Source organism: Leptopilina boulardi, unplaced genomic scaffold (assembly GCF_019393585.1).
Source record: "Leptopilina boulardi isolate dan_hultmark-lab unplaced genomic scaffold, ZJU_Lbou_2.1 LbouV2_310, whole genome shotgun sequence".
Taxonomy (NCBI): Eukaryota; Metazoa; Arthropoda; class Insecta; order Hymenoptera; family Figitidae; genus Leptopilina; species Leptopilina boulardi.
This window is the reverse complement of record NW_026137875.1, coordinates 6075864-6092631: the sequence shown is the minus strand read 5'-3', so window position 1 is coordinate 6092631 and position 16768 is coordinate 6075864. Positions and strand designations below refer to the sequence as shown.

Sequence of the window (16768 nt, the reverse complement as noted above, 5' to 3'; positions counted from 1 at the left end):
CTAGGCAAAAAATTAGTTATTATTTTTTTAAGTGAAAAATATTTTATTTTCAATCGTTGATCGTAAACATTGTGAACTTCACCGACGTAATAATTGAATTTTAGAGAATTTTTAATTGCAAAATATTTTATTAAATAATTGAATTTTTGAAGAATTTCATTAAAATTATTAAAAATAATTAATTTTGCAAGGACTTTTTAGATTAAAAATTTCAAAATAATTAAATTTTAGAATAGCTACAATTTGTACAAAAAAATTAATATAGGTTTTTAATTTAATAAATTAATTAATTTTTCATTTTATTTTGTAAAATAAGTGGAAAAGTATTCTTTTATTAAAATAAGTCGAAAAAAATCGTACAATCCGAGGCCTTAGTTTGTGATTCTTAATTAAACTAATAAATGAAAATTTTTAATTTCCAGCGATCCAAAAGGAAAATATACAAATTGTCGGGAAGTTTTAGCTGAAATTGGAGTTAGAAACGCCAGTGATCAAGACTGTGAGAATGTTAGATATGTTTGTTCAGTGGTATCAAGAAGAGCGGCACATCTTGCGAGTTCGGGAACAGCTGCCGTTCTTAATAAAATAGGAGAAGAAAATGTTACCGTAGGTGTCGATGGTTCCGTCTACAGATTTCATCCTCACTTCCACGATCTCATGACAGAGAAAATTAGCCAATTACAAAATCATACGGTGAGTCATCTTTCATTAATTTGTAAAAACAATGTATTCAAATTTCGAAAATTTCTCAATTTTTTCTCCAAAAATTTTCAACGAAATAAAATATATCATAAAATTTTCTAAAGTATTTTAGAAATATAAAATATCCTTTTTACTGGCGAATAATAATTTAATTAAAAGATTTTTCATTTCATAATTCAGAGAAAATATTTTTGTCAGAAATTGTGAATTTTATAAATGATTCGATTGACCCAATTTTGAATTAATCAAAATTATTCATCGATTCATCAATTTTATCAATCCAAAATTTAGTTTATCAAAATTTGAAGTTGTTTAAATTTTAATTTATCCAAATTTCATTTTAATTTTTATTAGTTAAAATAAAATTTATTTTAAAAAATTTTAATTAAATTCAATCAATCGATACTTAAAATTAATGAAAATTCAAATTATCTAAATTATAATTGATTTCAGTTTCAAATTATTCGAATTTTAATTAATTTAAGTTGCAATGTTTCCGAATTTCATTTATTTGTCCTAATTTTAATTGATTGATTGATATTTTTTGTAATGTTTATTGATCAAAAAAATTATAAAAAAGATTTTTTTACATAAAAAGTTTTATAATTTTTCATTTTAAAAAAAAAATTTGTTTTCTAATCGTTGATCATAAACGTTTTGAAAATCAGCATCATATTCTAGTGAAGAGTTAAATTTTTGTAGAAAAATGTGATTTTGCAACTTCAAATTATTAGATTTCTATTATAATTCATTAAGTTTAGTAAAATTTGTTTGTCAAGGCAAATTTTTTAATGTCAAGGAAATGTCGAAAAATTGAAAAATTTATTCTTGTGACAACTCAGAGGAAAGATGTGATGATGAAATGTAAATTGTGTAATTTTTATTTTTGTTTCACTTAGAGTAAAAAAAAAAAAATCGTGGAAAAATAGAAAAAAGTATTTAAGTTAACAAAATTTTTAAATAAAATTCGAAATTCTGAAAAAATTAATTTCTATTATATTTTATAGACAATTTTTTACGCTGTTTTATTATTGTAAACAATAAATAGTGTGGATAAGGGAAATTTTTTAATATTTTTCAAAAAAAAAAAAAAAAAAAATTCTAAAAGTTAAAAAAATTTGTAAAATGGTTAAAAATTATTTTTCTTTATATTTCATAATAAAATGTGATTTTAATTACTAAAACTTTTAAAAAATCAACTCCTTTCACAATAATTGTCAATTATTTAGCAATTATTGATAGAAATTGATGATTAATAAAAAAAACTGAATAATTTTATGGAATTAATTTTTAAAAGACAAAAAGTGAAATTTTCAACATTAGAAAAATTCATATAAAATATAATTTTACATAAAAAGTTTTAGAAATAAATTGTAAAACTTCGAAAAAATTGATTTCTCAAAATTTGAATATAATATGATAAAATTAAATTAATAAAAATAAAATTTCTCTTTTTTTGCAGTTCGATCTGATGCTTTCAGAGGATGGTAGTGGTCGTGGTGCTGCGCTTGTCGCCGCAGTTGCATCACAAAAGCGGTGAAGATAATAACGGAGCCATATTACCCACACATTAGAATAAAATTAAATGTATAATTAAATACAAATTGAGACACTGTTGTACATATAGCACAAAAAAAATAGTAGCCAATGCGGGCTAGTCCCAATTAAATAGCTGATTGTAAATTTGAAATTTACTATACACGACCTCGAATATATTTCGGCAACTAATTAAATCTGCTTTGTTCGATTCAATTAACGAAAATTGATCGAAAATCGCGTTTTCAACTTTGAAGGTGCTCGATGCAAATTCAAATTGTTTTGTTCTCTAGAACCTTCAAAATAAATGTTTCGTGTTCTTTTAACTATTTTGATACGAATCGTGGGTGTAATTAAAAAAAAAAAAAAAAACCGCAATCTCGCACTATTATAAAATAATAATTTATTTCTAAATAAATATAGAATCAACGAAAGTATCACAATATTATAGTGATTCTCTGCAACTACATTGGGCAATAAATACTGCCAACGAGCACTACAAAGAAAAAAAAAGAAGAAAATAATAAAATCGAATAAAATCAAGAGCAGTGCTCTTAAAGTATATATTATATCAATAATTAGATGCTTTGCAAAAAAAAAAAAAAAATTCTTTTGTAAATTACAATTATAATAGCGCGCAATTAGACGATTTATTGACTAGTATAAAAGAATGGAGAATCGAAAAATAAATTCTTTTAAAAAGACATTGCCTACTTGTACAGCTAAAATCCGATCTAAAGAATGATATTTTTGTTTTTTATTGTCAAAATAAAAATCCTATCATCGTCACGCGCGTATTTGAAACAAAAAATTGTTTCATTTCTAGAAGAATAGTCGAGTCAGATATTATAAATATATAAATATATATATATTTATGCATAAGAAAAATAGACACTTACGCAGTCTACATTATTATCAACTTGGACGATCGAACTTTTTTTTTTATTTTTTATTTTTTTTTGGACCAGTTCCAAAAATCAAGTTCGATCAAATTTCCGAGTGCGATTTAAATTAATTGGAGATTATTGTGTGTAAATAGAAGAATGAGTGACAGATGTTTGATGTCAAAGTTTGCAGTGTTTACCTCAAATTAATTGTTGAGATGCAACAAAAATAAAACGCGTCAATTTGAATGAAAAAAAAAAAAAAATAATGAATGAATGTAGTTGAAAAGGACATTATACAACAAAAAAAAATTGAAGAAAAATATTGCGTAGATCTTATAAAATGGAATGAACAAAGATTTATTCGAACGAACAAATGTTTATTCAATTTCCTATACTTTCCCTTCCGTTAAAATTGCAACGAATATGTTGTTTCAAATACAATTAAATATACAAAAAAAAAAGGCCTACAATAATTTTATCTTTTGTCTTACAAAAAAAAAAAAAAATATTTTAACCTATATCAGCAAATTTTGAAAAAAAATTTTGAAAATTCATACTTTTTGTAATTTTTTAAATCCGTAAATATTCGTTGGAAAAAAAGGAGGAATTTTAAGGTAATTTGTGTTTAAATTAAAATATGTGGAAATTAGAAAGTTTCCAAACTATATAGTCAGAGTGATCTGATAAGTTTAACTTTGAAAAATAAAATTAGTCTCTTCCAACGTGACTGTAAGTAAACTACCACAGAGGAGAGGGAATCGGTCGCAGTAAAGGGACGATAAAGTATAATAAACCCGGTGTTGCTACATTCTTCATATTATTGTCATTCAGATAAGATGAAGTACAAGTTAAGTGAAGAAAATATCGCGAAGAAGCTCAATAAATTTTCTGTTTCTATTACATCTACGTTCTTCCGCAAAACAATAAAATTTATTTTTGCATCATGTTACGTCGTTTACGTAAATTTAAGCGGGTGAGTACACCTTGAAAAAGTAGACAATAATTCTCTATGGGGGGAAAATAAGAAAAAAAAAAAAAAGTGACATTCTGTTATTACTGCCATGGAGCAAAAATTATACTTTTAGAATTTTCAGACTTGACAATGCAAATTATATATAATATATATTCTATTTGAAAATTGAGAAGGTACAAAAACTTCTATTTTATACAAAAAAAGTGTCATATGTACTCAAAGAGATAAGAAATATAATACAGGTGCTACGAGATATAATCGAGTTAAAATACTTTTGACGATGTAAAAAATTATTATTTTCTATTATTATTATTAACTCTGCATCATTACGATTCATCACGTTTTATATACATTTAAGACTATATATATATATAAATGTTGTTAATTATGTACACGTTGAAAATGCAAAATAAAATTTATCAAAATCCTATCAGTTTTTGATAATTGAGATAGAATTTAATTTTCACAAGAAAATTAAAATGCAAAAGAAAATCTAACTTTTTTTTCATTTGAAAAATCAATTTTTTAATCTTTTTTTCACGTATACTATTTTTTTTACAGTATAAATAATGAAAAATTATTATTATTATTATTATTATTATTTTAATAATAATTATTATAAAATATAACAATAATAAAAAAAATTTTAACGATATTATAAAAAATTAATAATAATTAAAGCACCAATTTTTCAAATCGGTTATATATTAATATATAGTTGATATAAATATAAAAGTCAAGTTTGTACAATCCGATAGTAATTTTTAAAATTGATTTGCATATTGGTACCTTGCCAAAGGTTACGCATAAATAAAACGTTAAAAAGTTTTATTTTAAACAAGTTTTCCTGTGCGAATAAATTATAAAAATCAATTAAAAAATATAAATATAATATTTAGAATTTAATTATATAGAATTATTATTTTTTTAATATTTTTAAAAACACACGATTTCTAAAATACTATTTTTATTTTCTACTATTTGATATTTACTTTCTGATGAAGATAAACGTAATATTTAAATTTCTACTTTTTAAATCGATTTTTTTAATATATATATATATCTGTTTTATCATGTAAATTTGAAAGTAAGTAGCTCTATCTATAAAACCTTGAAAAAAAAAGTTAAACTAAATCTATATTCGATATATCGCTACATAGTTCTTCATTTTCGAATAATAATTTCCGTATTAATTATACAAAATTAAATAAAGAAAAGGACAATTTTTTTATTAAATAAAATTTAACAAGTATAATTCGTCTTGGAAATTATAAAATTTAAATAATTTCGTATAAATGAAAATTAAAATCTAAAATTTGCCGCTCTTTTTTATATCGATACTTATCGATATTTTACATTAGTGTTATATCGAATTAGACTTCGAGATAAGGAAAATAACAATATGTCACACATACAGAATCGACGAAATGTCAATGTTTAATTTGTTATAATTAATTTCTTTCAAGTTTTTAACAATATACATCACCTGTGATATTATTTATAAAAATACAGTAAAGCTCAAAGCTATTAAGAAAAGAGAAGTTAAATGAAAATAATAATGAAGTCATTTGTTGATAAGTTTTACCTACACTTGTTTGCTCTAATTTTATAAAAAAAAAAATAAGTTACAAATTTTTCCATCTAGTATTCTATATTAAAAAATGATTAGCAGTCTTCAGGTTGCTTTAAAAAATGCTATTGACGTGGTGAGTTATGTGATTTTATTATTATGAACATAAAAAAGCGTTCTCTCTCATTATTTTTATTATTTAATTTTTATTAATAAATATAATACACTTAATGACTAAAAAGACTACCATGTACAGTCAATTTAAATCAAGGTTTCATTATTATTGAACAGAATAATTATAAAAAAAAGAACACTAATAATAAATAGTACAAGAAAAATAATAAAAGTCTATTATTGTTCCTTTTATAATTATTTTCATTTATTATTATTATTGTTTCTTTTATAATTATTCTTTTTAACAATGACATTTCTATTCGATTCATATTATAGATTTTGTTCTTCGTATTTTCACGTTTATTGTTTTTGACACTTTTTGTGTTTTTCACTTTTAGAATCGACATTTTTCATATATATTCATCGTTTTCATTGTGTGATTATATTGTTGCTTTCGAATTATTCGTATTTTATTTTCCCTTCATGTATTTTATGTACACTGCTTTTTATATAAATAAATTATTTATTTTCTATTTTATTGGTGTTTTTGCTTTCATCCTTATGTCATTATTAAAGTATTTTTTTTTCTTCTTACGCTCATTTTTGAAAAATTGTCTTTTTCTTTTCTAAATAATTTGCACAGTAAAGCTCGTTTATTATCGAAAAATAAAATTTAATTCATAATTTTTTTGAGTTTGAAAAAAAAATAATTTTTATTTAAAAAAAATTTGTAATTTATTATTTTCCGCGTTAAAAATATTTTTTATTTTTAATTATTTGTCATAAACGTTGTAAACTTCACCGACGTAATTCTGATTATTTTAACGAGTTTTTTTTTATCTCAAATAAAATAAAAATTTTATTTAAGGCAATTTACATTTTTCTATTTTTTAATAAAAAGGATCCAATTTTGTTAACTGAAAAATTGTTGTTTACACAAATATAAACCAAATATTTTTCTTATTTTTATATTTATCTCCAAATTGTAAATTATTTTTAAAATATTTATTTCAGTAAAATTTAATTTCATTCAAATATTTTCAAAAAAAAAAAATTAATCTTCGCAAACTTCCTGTGACCTTAATAAATTACAGATAGCTCCGCCAGCAACACCGTTTCAAGATTTCACTTATCATTGGAAGCAATTGATGAATTTTTATGCGGATCATTTAACCGACACTAAAGTACCAATAGAATCAACGGGAATTCCTCATCATTTAAATAGACTCCTTGAAATATTGATACTCGAGGAAAAAGATAGAGAGGAACCTGGCTCATGTTTGGAATATTTGATACAACACAAATTACTCGATTTATTAGCAACATTAGCATGTGCAGAATCACCGCCAGGAATGAGATTAGTGAGTCTTGCATTTTTTCGAAAATTATTAACAAGATCAAAATTTCCATTGCTACATCATTCAGCGGTGTTTATACCAATTCAAAGGCTTATTGAAATTTGCGATGGTAATCGAGCGTCGCCAATTGAAAATGAAGAAATACAATTTTTACTTGCACTTTGTTTTCTTGTTTGCAAATATCCACATTGTACAAATATTGTCAATGAATCGAGAAATATTCATAGAGAAAGTAATGCGACACACAATAATGACACTGATAGAAATAAAATACAAAATATCACCTATGTTGCCGATAGACGATGTAGTAAATCAAATCCATTATTTAAACCACTCAATACACAAGCGATAACACTTGTGAATCCAGATTTATTTGCTGGTGGTGATGGTGGTGGTGGAGCACGTTTGATATGTTCTAAAAGAATTTCCAGAAATTTGGAGAATAGTGTTGAGAAAAATTCACAGATTACATTGGAACAAAGAGATATTAGAAATGATACAGAAAATGTTCCAAGTTGTTCCAATATATCTAGTCAATTGAATGAATTTTCAAATGAAAATGCTTCACAATCGTCGAGTCCAACTTCACAAAAATGTAGTTTTGAAGGAACCTCAACGATGGAAAATCCTTGTGATAATCAAGATAATGAAAATTCAAGTAATGTACCTGATGAGACTTGTGATATAGTAGACACCATTATAAATGACATCGAAAATGTTAAGGTACAATTTGATAGTAGGAAAAATAATTCCTGTGAGGAAAACACTAATATAGACAGTCCATTGAGTGATTTAGAAGATCCTCCAAGTTCCAAGTGTCTGATGATAGACGCTCTCAAAAGTTACATCAACAGTGCTGTGAGTAATTTATCAAATTTATTTTTTATATATCCTCAAAATTAAAAAAAAACTATTAAAAAAGAGTTTACACACGTGGTTTGAAACAAAAAATATAATCATGTAAATTTTAATTTAATAAACATGTTCTCTTTATGAGAACATGTTTGTTTTTCCTAAAAATTTTTCCCTCTAATTTTCAATATGATGTTTTATATACACTGAAGAGGACACCAACGTTTGGTGTCGAAACGTCTGTAATTTTTTTGTGATTTATTATTAATAAAATAAATCATTTTTTGATCCAGTATAATCCTGTTTTTCAACAAATTATATATACATCTGGATGAAACTAAAACTTATGAAAAAAGAGGCATTTTTAAAATGAAGTAAAATTAGTTTTCTAAGTTTGACGTTAAAATGGTTCTTGTCTAAAAAAAATTGACAAAGCTGAAGTACGCAACGTTTATGATAAACGATTTTTAAAGAAATAATTTTTTAAAATGAAAAATTCTATAATATTTTGCCTAAAAAATATTTTTTTTATAATTTGTTGATTAACGAAAACTACAGGAAATATTATTATAGAATTTTTTATTTTAAAAAATTATTTCTTTAAAAATTGTTTATCATAAACGTTGCGTACTTCAGCTTCGTAAAAATTGAAAGAAAATTTCTAAGGAATAAAATTAACATTATTTTTCTCATGATTATTTAAAAAAAAAAATATCTATTGTTAAATTTCGATTAACTTTTTGTTTTTGGCACAACGGTAGGAGAGTATGATTATTTTATAAAAATGATTTTTAATATAAATTTTTATTTTACAAAATAGCATTTTCTACAGAATTCTTTTTAAACGAATGTTTACTCAACGGAATTTTCAAAGTAACGAATTTTTATTTGACAGAATTTTTATTTTACAAAATTTCTCTTTACCCAACTGTTTCTTGAAAAGAATTCTAATTTAACTTATTTTTAATTTAATAAAATTCTCATTCAGTAGAATTTTAAGCAATTCGAATTTTTAAATCCTAGAACTTGGAATCGGAAGCTTATATAAAATATTCAATATTTTAAAACAACGATTTTCATTAAAAATCTCCAAAAATTCAATTATTTCTAAAAATCTTAACTCGAATTCTTACAAAATTCAATTATTTTTAAAATTTGTATCTAAAATTCTTTGCTAAATTAATAATTTCAATCCAATTATTCAAAAATTCAATTAAATAAAACATTTTTGAATTAAAAATTATCTAAAATTCAATTACTGTTTGAAATTTTGTTAATATAATTTTCAGCAATTCTAATTTACAAAAATTTTAATTCAAAATCTCCTGAAATTCAATTATTATTAAAAATTTTGATTCAAATTTTTTGTTGAAATAATTATTTCTAAAATCTTTAATCAAGATCTTGGCATTTCAATTATTTAAAACATTTTCAATTCACGTCCATAAAGTTGGCATCGATGCTCAGCGTCGAAAATTATTTTTCACGGGACCAAAAATATCAAATTATTTTTAAAAAAGTTTTGGGTTCACATAATAACTTAAAAAGTATTTCTCAAGGCATTATTTTGACTGAAAATCTTAAAAAAAAAAATAATTTAACATTTTTGGTCCCGTGAAAAATAATTTTCAGCGCTGAGCGTTGACGCTAACTTCATGGAGGTTTCAATATTCAAAATACTCTAAAATTCAATTATTGTCTGAATTTCGGTTAAATTAGAATTATTTAAAATAAACGGTTGAGTAAAGAGAAATTTTGTAAAATAAAAATTCTGTCAAAAAAAATTTGAAAAATTAAAAATTCCACTTGAGTAAAATGTCGTTTAAAAAGAAATTGTGTTAAATGCTATTTTGAAAAATAAAAATTCGGGTAAAAAATAATTATATAAAGCAGTAGTTCACGCGGCAAATAATAAATCATCAACTTGGAGAGCTTTTAGGAATAAAAAAATTCGCTAAAATTTAAATTCTTGAATTCTTTCATTTTTAAAATTATTTTTTTGAGAAAAGTAGCATTTAGTGGCTTTTGGCCAAAATTAGTAGTAAAAAACTAAAAAATTGTGTCACTTCAAAGCCTGCTAACATGAATTTCTACATCATGAAAATTAATTATTACTTATAAACGAATTTTTATATGTTCGAATAAATATCTGCCAGAAAAATTTTCAGCGTTTTATGAATTCTGTCAAATGTAGAAAAGAGCAATAATCAAAATTTGGATAGAAATAAAAATTCTTTTTGTAAAATAAAAATTTATTACTCACAGAAATAAAAATTCGGCTAAAAATAAATTCTACTTAATGAAATTCTATGAAATAAAAATTCTAACAAATTAATTTTAAAACTTATTCATACTTCTTGGTTTTGATTGAATTTAAATAAATAAATATTCAAAAATATTTCAAATTTCAGGACAACACAGTACGAATAAGAGCATGCGAAGGAATAATGGTATTAGCGTCCTTGGAAGATACATCCTTCATTACTTCGATAGCTCAAAGTGATCTTCCATTAATTCTATCAAAACGTTTAGAAATTCTCTTTAATGCCATACCGGCTCACGTTTTTCCCAATGAAATTGACGACATTGAAGTAACTTGGGGTTTAGATTCACCTCTATTAACGAGTGAGAAAAAATTTCCCGGTTGTCGACGTGTTGCAGCATTTTTTATGTGGCTAGATTTTTGTGATCAACTCATAAAGGAAGCACATCAAAAAATTGCCGAAATTGTGGCTAAAACAATAAGAATTGAATTTTTCGAAACAATTTTAACACCAGCACTTTCTGAGCATCACGTTGTATTGGTGACTTCTTTAATTACAAAATGCTTCAAGGAAATTACATCCCATTATTTGAGTCGTGGTAAATATTCTCCAATCAGTTATCGATAATTTTTTTATTTTACCACACTGAAAAAAAACATTATTTTATTCAAATAATCGATTACTTGACTATTATCAAATAAATATTTACTTGGACTAAGTAATTTTTATTTGAATTAAATAATTTTTTTTCACTACATAAAGCAATAATTTCAAAAATTAATAAATACAAGTCATCTTTTTACAAGGAAAGAAAATAAATATTTTTTAGTAAAGTACATGGAAAAAAAAATTTATTTGATTCCAAATAATCGGTTACTTGACTATTATTATTATCAAATAAATATTTATTTGAACCGAATAATTTTTATTTAAATTAAATAAACTTTATTTCAACCAATAATTTCTGTATTTGAAACAAATAAAATTTAATTCCAGGCCTTGGATTGACTTTACGGCGCAAAAAAATCATTTTAGTCGATTTACATTTCAAAAAAATTCGATTTTTTTAATTTAATTATATTTAATTAGTTAATAAGTATTTTACTTTAAATAGCTAATGTTATTAGTGATATTAAATATATTTTATTAATTCCACAATAAGAATAATTCTATAGGAATATTATCAAGAAAATTTATTTCGAATATTTCAGAACCGAAGACGTGAATTTTAAAAATTTTAATTAAGTAGGACACATTTCTAAAAAAAAATTCTTACAACAATTCAATTTTAGAGTTTTTCTTTGAAACTTTTTAAATAATTGAACTTTCAATGAGTTATAGTTGAAATTTTTAGAAATAATTAAATTTCAAAAGATTTTTTAAAATTTCAGACAATAATTAAATTTAACAAAATTGAAAATAATTTATCAATTAATTTTAGATAACATATTTGAAAAGTAATTGAATTTTCAAAGATTTACAATTCAGATTTTTGAAATTAATTGAACTTCATGTGATTTTTAATTGAAATTTTTGATGATGAAGAATTTATTAGAAATTACAGACAAAAATTGAATTTTAAAAGTTTTTTATTGAAAAATGCTTTCAAATTGAATTTTTGAAGAATAGATATAAAAAATAATTAAGAAACATTAAATTTTGGAAGAATTAAAGTTGACATATTTTTTAGAAATAATTAAATTTTAGGAGGTATTAAATTGAAATTATTTGGTGATTTCTGTTGCTGAAGAATTTGATTAAAAATTAAAGACAAAAATTGAACTATATATTTTTTTATTCAAATATGCTTTCAGATAATTGAATTTTCGAAGAATATTATAAAAATCATTAAAAATATAAAAATAATTGAATTTCGGAAGAGTTATAATTGAAATTATTAAATTCCAAAAAGTTTTAGACGGAAAATTTTGAAAATAATTAAATTTTAAAAGATTTTAAATTGAAATTTTTGGTTAATTTTATTTGATTTTTTCTTTAAAATGTAAAAAATTGTTGAATTGCATAAAAAATTTTAATTGAAAAATAATTTAAAATAATTGAATTTGTGAAGAGTTTCATTAAAATTCTTAAAAATAATTAATTTAGAAAAGAGTTTTAGTTAAAAATTTGAAAATTAATAAAATTTAATATTTACTTTCTTTTTGTGTAATTAAAAATTATTTACTTTATAGAAATGAGTTTCTGGCTGGTTGGACAGCACAGAAATCCCGATATTCCGAATTTTTGGTCATGGCCAGTTTTGCATAGATTAATTGACAATTGTTGCACCGACAGTGATGATCTGACTGTTGAGACATTGAAATTGTTTGAAGAGATGATTGAAAAAAGAAATGAGCACATATTACATTGTCTTGTTTTAACGTACTTAACAAATCGAGGATATTATGACAATAGTGCTGCTGATAGTGCAATTGCTTCTTGGAGTGATGAAGAAGATGAACGAGAAAGAGAAAAGAAAAGTTCACTTGATTTATCAAGTGGAATTAATCATAGTCGAACACTAGCACCAAGCAATATTCACAGAATTCTCAATTGGTATGAGTAGATAATAATAATTCTTGAATTTCAATTTCAAAATTTTTATTTCCTAATTCGAATTTTGTCTCGAAATTTTAAAAAACTAAATTTTAATTCTACTTTTTTTTACAGTTTCTTGTCACTGATACCAAGACAACTACAAACAGATTTTGAAGCAAATCGATATGAACGTTATATGCTCGATTGGGAGAAACAATATTCAATAGTATTTGCAGATTGTGCTCTATTTGCATGGCCTTTGGAAGCAGTGACAGTGGACGATTCTGCTAGTTCTGATTCGAGGCCAGAAGCTGATCATGGTTCGACTCGATTTTATATGGGTCCATTTTTGTCAATGCTTTTGGAAAAAATCAACAATTTAGCTAATCAAAAACACGATATCAATTTGCAATTAACTATTGTGATATCTAAATTAGCACTGTTACCTCATCCATATCTACACGAGTTTCTTTTAAATCCACTGATACCATTGACTGCTGGTAATCGAAGTTTGTTTATTTGCCTACAAAGAGTTGTAAAACACTTGATGAGCGAAGTGCAAAAAACCCCAAATTACAAGCAACTTCTCAAAGAGACAAGACATAGACTACTGGAGGATTCATGCATCGATCCGTATGTATAATTTTGAATGTTATATAAAATTAAAAAATTGAATTATAATTTCAAAATCATCGTCGAAACTGAAAATCAATTTTTTCTCCAAAATGTTGTTTTTCAAAGTATTTTTAGACGTTACGTTGCTTTTTTACGTCGGTAAAGTTCACAATGTTTATGATCAACGATTGGAAAAAAAAAATATTTTTCACTCAAAAAATTAATACACTAATTTTTTGCCTACAAATTTTTTTTCCAAAAATTATTAATCACCGGCCTTGGATTATATGACTTTTTCTGATTTTTTTTTCGAAAATACGACTTTTTTTGACTTATTTAAATAAAATGCGACTTTTTCGACTTGTTTTTTACAAAATTTTTAAACAAAATTCGTCTTTTTAAGTATAAACTGCAGATTTTCTTCAGATTTTCTTTATTTCAATTATTTAACAAGTTTTTAACTAAAATTTTTCTCTAAATTAATTATTTTTAATAATTTTAATGTAATTCTTTACAAATTTAATTATCTTAAAAAACTATTTTATAATTTAAAAAAAAAATGCCAATAAAATTACCAAAAATTTCAATTTAATACCTATTTAAAATTTTCCATTTAATACTTTTTGGAATTTAATAATTTCAATTATAACTCTTTCGAAATTCAATTTTTTTTTTATATTTTAAATGATTTTTACAATATTCTTCGAAAATTCAAATTATCTGAAAGCATTTTTCAATAAAAAAATTTTTAAGTTCAATTTTTGTCTTTAATTTTTAATGAAATTCTTCAGCAACAGAAATTCTCAAAAAATTTGAATTAAAATCACTTGAAGTTCAATTATTTTCAAAAATTTCAATTTAAAGCCTTCTAAAATTTAATTATTTCTAAAAATGTCAACTGTAACTCTTTCAAAATTTACCTCCAAGAAGTTGGAGTCGACGCTCAGAGCAGAAAATTGTTTTTCACAGGACCAAAAATGTAAATTTAATTTTTTTAAAAGATTTTTGGTCCAAATAATACCTTGGGAAATACTTTTGAAGGTATTATATGGACCCAAAACCTTTTTAAAAATAATTTGATATTTTTGGTCCGATAAAAAATAATTTTCGACGCCAACTTCATAGGGGTCAAAATTTAATGATTTTAAATGATTTTTATACCTATTCTTCAAAAATTCAATTTTTGTCTGTAATTTCTAATAAATTCTTCATCATCAAAAATTTCAATTAAAAATCACTTGAAGTTCAATTAATTTTAAAAATCTGAATTGTAAATCTTTGAAAATTCAATTACTTTTAAAATATGTTGTCTAAAATTATTTGATAAATTATTTTCAATTTTGTAAAATTTAATTATTGTCTGAAATTTTAAAAAATCTTTTGAAATTTAATTATTTCTAAAAATTTCAACTATAACTCTTTGAAAGTTAAATTATTTAAAAAGTTTCAAAGAAAAACTCTAAAATTGAATTGTTGTAAGAATTTTTTTTAGAAATGTGTCCTACTTAATTAAAATTTTTAAAATTCACGTCTTCGGTTCTGAAATATTCGAAATAAATTTTCTTGATAATATTCCTATAGAATTATTCTTATTGTGGAATTAATAAAATATATTTAATATCACTAATAACATTAGTTATTTAAAGTAAAGTACTTATTAACTAATTGAATATAATTAAATTAAAAACATCGACTTTTTTGGTACGAGTCTTGTGATCAAGAAACCTTGCAAAAAATTGTTTAGATCAAAAATAATAATAATTTGTACCTATAGAAAAATAGTTTTTCTTCTCAATCATTGATCATAAACATTTTTTTTTTAATTAATTTTTTTTTACGAAATTACAATGAATTTAATTTTCCAAGTCGGAATATTCGTTTATCTTAAAATTGAGAAAAAAAAAATCTTTTAAGTGTTATAATTTTTTGTCACATCGGAATATTTAATTTTTTCTTTTTTGACATGAAAGAGTTTTTGCTCCTCTTTGAAAATCCGGTAGAAAAATTAAAAAATATTCAAAAACCTTTAAATTCAAATTACTCAAAAACCCCACCCCAAAGAATTTTTTGTCATAAGAATTTAACTTGTGTTTGAAAAAATATTTTTTTAAAAATTTTGATAAAGAGAAAAATTACATTTTTCCCATGAAATACAATAGCGATAAAAAAATTTCTCTAACGAAATTTGTCCCTTTTTAAAAGATGAAAAAAAGTGTCTTTTGATATTTTTCTCTATCTCGCTTTGTTTTCGATATGTTTTGCAATATTTTTTGTTATGGACATTTTTTCTTTTTTCTTTTTATTTATAGTAAAAATATACTGTTACTATTCAAATTAAATTTTCCAAAACATATCGAAAACAAAGCAAAATATAGAAAAATATCAAAAGACATTTTTTTTACATTTTTAAAAATGAAACCACTTTTGTTGTCTGCGAATTGGAAAATTAAATTCGTTGTAACTTCATAAAAAAATTTATTTCATCCAAACAAAAAAATACTTGTCGTTTAAAAAAACTTTGAAAAATAATATTTCGAAGGAAAAAAATTTATTTTCAGCTCCGACGATTTTTCATCCTGTCTAATTTGAAACGAATTCAGTCAAAACAATTTTTAATTGAAATAATCTATATAATTTTACATCATAATGTTAATTTATTTCAGAGCGATAGAGAATATTTTATTTGAAAGTGTGATTATTACTGAAGAATTTTGCAAAGAACTTGCAGCGATAGCATATGTCAAATATCATCATTCCATGCCAATCAAATGTTGACTTAAGAATTTTAAATATAATTTGTATTTAATTAAAATAATAATTGAATAGCGAAGAATGTTTTAGTCTATAATATGAGGCATATATCATGTGAAATTTGCATTCAAAAACTTTTTTTTGAATAAAAATCTCATCTGTAATTGCCCCATAAATATAAACTTGTAAGTATTTCACAAATTTCAAAATTTTATTTAGAAATATTGTAATGCATTTCATTCTGTAATAATAACTTTCATAAAAACATAAAATGAATGTATAAATATGTATTTTTCAATAGAATTATTATAAATGTTTATATTATACAAATTATAGAAATTTTTGTGCACAATTTCGTTATTGTAAATAAAAAAATTGAAAATCTATACATTAAACAATTTACTCTTAACAATAATTCATAATAGATTTATAATTTCCAATATTTTATTTGATTGTTTAATATATTTATAAAAAAAATTATCTAACAATTAACGAAAATTGTAAAATGAACAGAAAAAAAAATTTAATTAATTTACCTGCAAAATTCATTAAATAAATAAATATGAATTTAAATCAGTACTCATTCAGTATCGTAAAAAATATATATA

At 23.0% G+C, this 16768-nt stretch overlaps 3 protein-coding genes across 7 annotated transcripts in view; 2 read left to right on the top strand and 1 right to left on the bottom strand.

Annotated features, from left to right (window-relative positions):
- Nucleotides 1–3499, top strand: part of LOC127283590 (hexokinase type 2) — a 66643-nt gene extending 63144 nt beyond the window's left edge. For all 3 annotated transcript variants that reach the window (XM_051308563.1, XM_051308565.1, XM_051308564.1), the window contains exons 6-7: nt 423–693; nt 2165–3499. In XM_051308563.1, coding sequence (XP_051164520.1) covers nt 423–693; nt 2165–2242 — 349 coding nt within the window. In that variant the 3' untranslated portion in view covers nt 2243–3499. The remainder of the gene's footprint in view (nt 1–422; nt 694–2164) is intronic.
- The window catches only part of LOC127283610 (uncharacterized), a 37547-nt gene that overhangs the window by 12415 nt on the left and 8364 nt on the right, over nt 1–16768 (bottom strand). The gene's annotated exons all lie outside the window — the stretch shown is intronic.
- On the top strand, nt 3815–16484 carry LOC127283565 (FHF complex subunit HOOK interacting protein 2A-like). Of its 2 annotated transcripts, none has more exons than XM_051308526.1 (6): nt 3815–4098; nt 6877–7998; nt 10404–10854; nt 12449–12812; nt 12927–13427; nt 16073–16286. In XM_051308526.1, the coding sequence occupies exons 1-6, from the start codon at nt 4069–4071 to the stop codon at nt 16182–16184; spliced, it is 2580 nt and encodes an 859-aa protein (XP_051164483.1). In that variant the 5' UTR covers nt 3815–4068; the 3' UTR covers nt 16185–16286. The 2 variants fall into 2 exon arrangements, with proteins under 2 accessions (XP_051164483.1, XP_051164482.1); XM_051308525.1 differs by lacking the exon at nt 3815–4098 and adding an exon at nt 5443–5804 and having other exon boundaries at nt 16073–16484.